The sequence below is a fragment of the Chaetura pelagica genome, unplaced genomic scaffold (assembly GCF_000747805.2).
Source record: "Chaetura pelagica isolate M959 unplaced genomic scaffold, ChaPel_1.0 scaffold90, whole genome shotgun sequence".
NCBI lineage: Eukaryota > Metazoa > Chordata > Aves > Apodiformes > Apodidae > Chaetura > Chaetura pelagica.
The window spans coordinates 8,155,172-8,155,954 of record NW_009953496.1 but is presented as its reverse complement, the minus strand read 5'-3'; the positions used below and the strand labels follow the sequence as shown (position 1 = coordinate 8,155,954).

General features: G+C 51.5%; 1 protein-coding gene across 1 annotated transcript in view; it reads left to right on the top strand.

The window, feature by feature from the left end:
* The first annotated feature begins 469 nt into the window (after positions 1–469).
* MTFR2 (mitochondrial fission regulator 2) overlaps positions 470–783 on the top strand; it is a 7,926-nt gene continuing 7,612 nt past the window's right edge. Inside the window, exon 1 of the mRNA XM_009999231.1 lies at positions 470–475. Within this exon, the coding sequence (XP_009997533.1) occupies positions 470–475 (6 nt within the window). The remainder of the gene's footprint in view (positions 476–783) is intronic.

The window sequence follows — 783 nt, the reverse complement described above, 5'->3', positions numbered from 1 at the left end:
GAACCCGGCTTTGGTTACCTCCAGAGGTGAAGGCTGCAGCATTAAGCCTTAAGGCCCATATCACTTCTCTGTGTTTCTTAAAGCTGGCCTTCACAAAACCCTCCTGCTAAGGGGATCTTGCAGGGTCCTATCTGCACTGCTCAGAGTTGCCCTCGCTGTGTTTAAGCACTCCTGTATTGAGTTCCCAGCTGGTGCCTCAAGTTCCAAAGCAGCTTCTTACTGGTGATGGTGTGGTCTGGTTAAATTGCCTCACTTCTGCTGTTGCTTTTGAGACCCTGCCCTTCCTAGCTTTGTGGTGCAGCTGCAGTTCTTCCCATCCCCCTTCCCAATTAAGAAGGTGTTGGAGGGGTTGAGTGAGAACCACATTTTGTGAAGGCCGGTAGTGTAGTGCAGGTTTTCAGAATATCGGTGTAAAAGTTCTACCCTTCCTGTCCTTAACCTTCGGCACTGCTAGGTCTGCAAACCAGGGATGTTGGTAACCAGCTGTTGCTGCAGCTTGTGTTACAGTGTGCTGGAACTCTGCTGCTGTCTTCCTCTTTAATGCTTGGAACGAACTAGTTAGAAGTGTGTGACACTGAAGACCTGAGCAGCTAAACTTAAACGAGATGTTTTACCAGCGCCCCATAATTAATTCAGTCACCTCCTGTTGCCCACGTGCGTTTCTCCTGTTCACGTGCCCCGTTCGGTGCCATTTCGCACGTTCAGGTTTCGTTTTCTGGCGAGGAGAGCAACTCGCCTCATCCAGGAGCGCCGAATGGCTCCGGCACCAGCCACCCCGGGGGG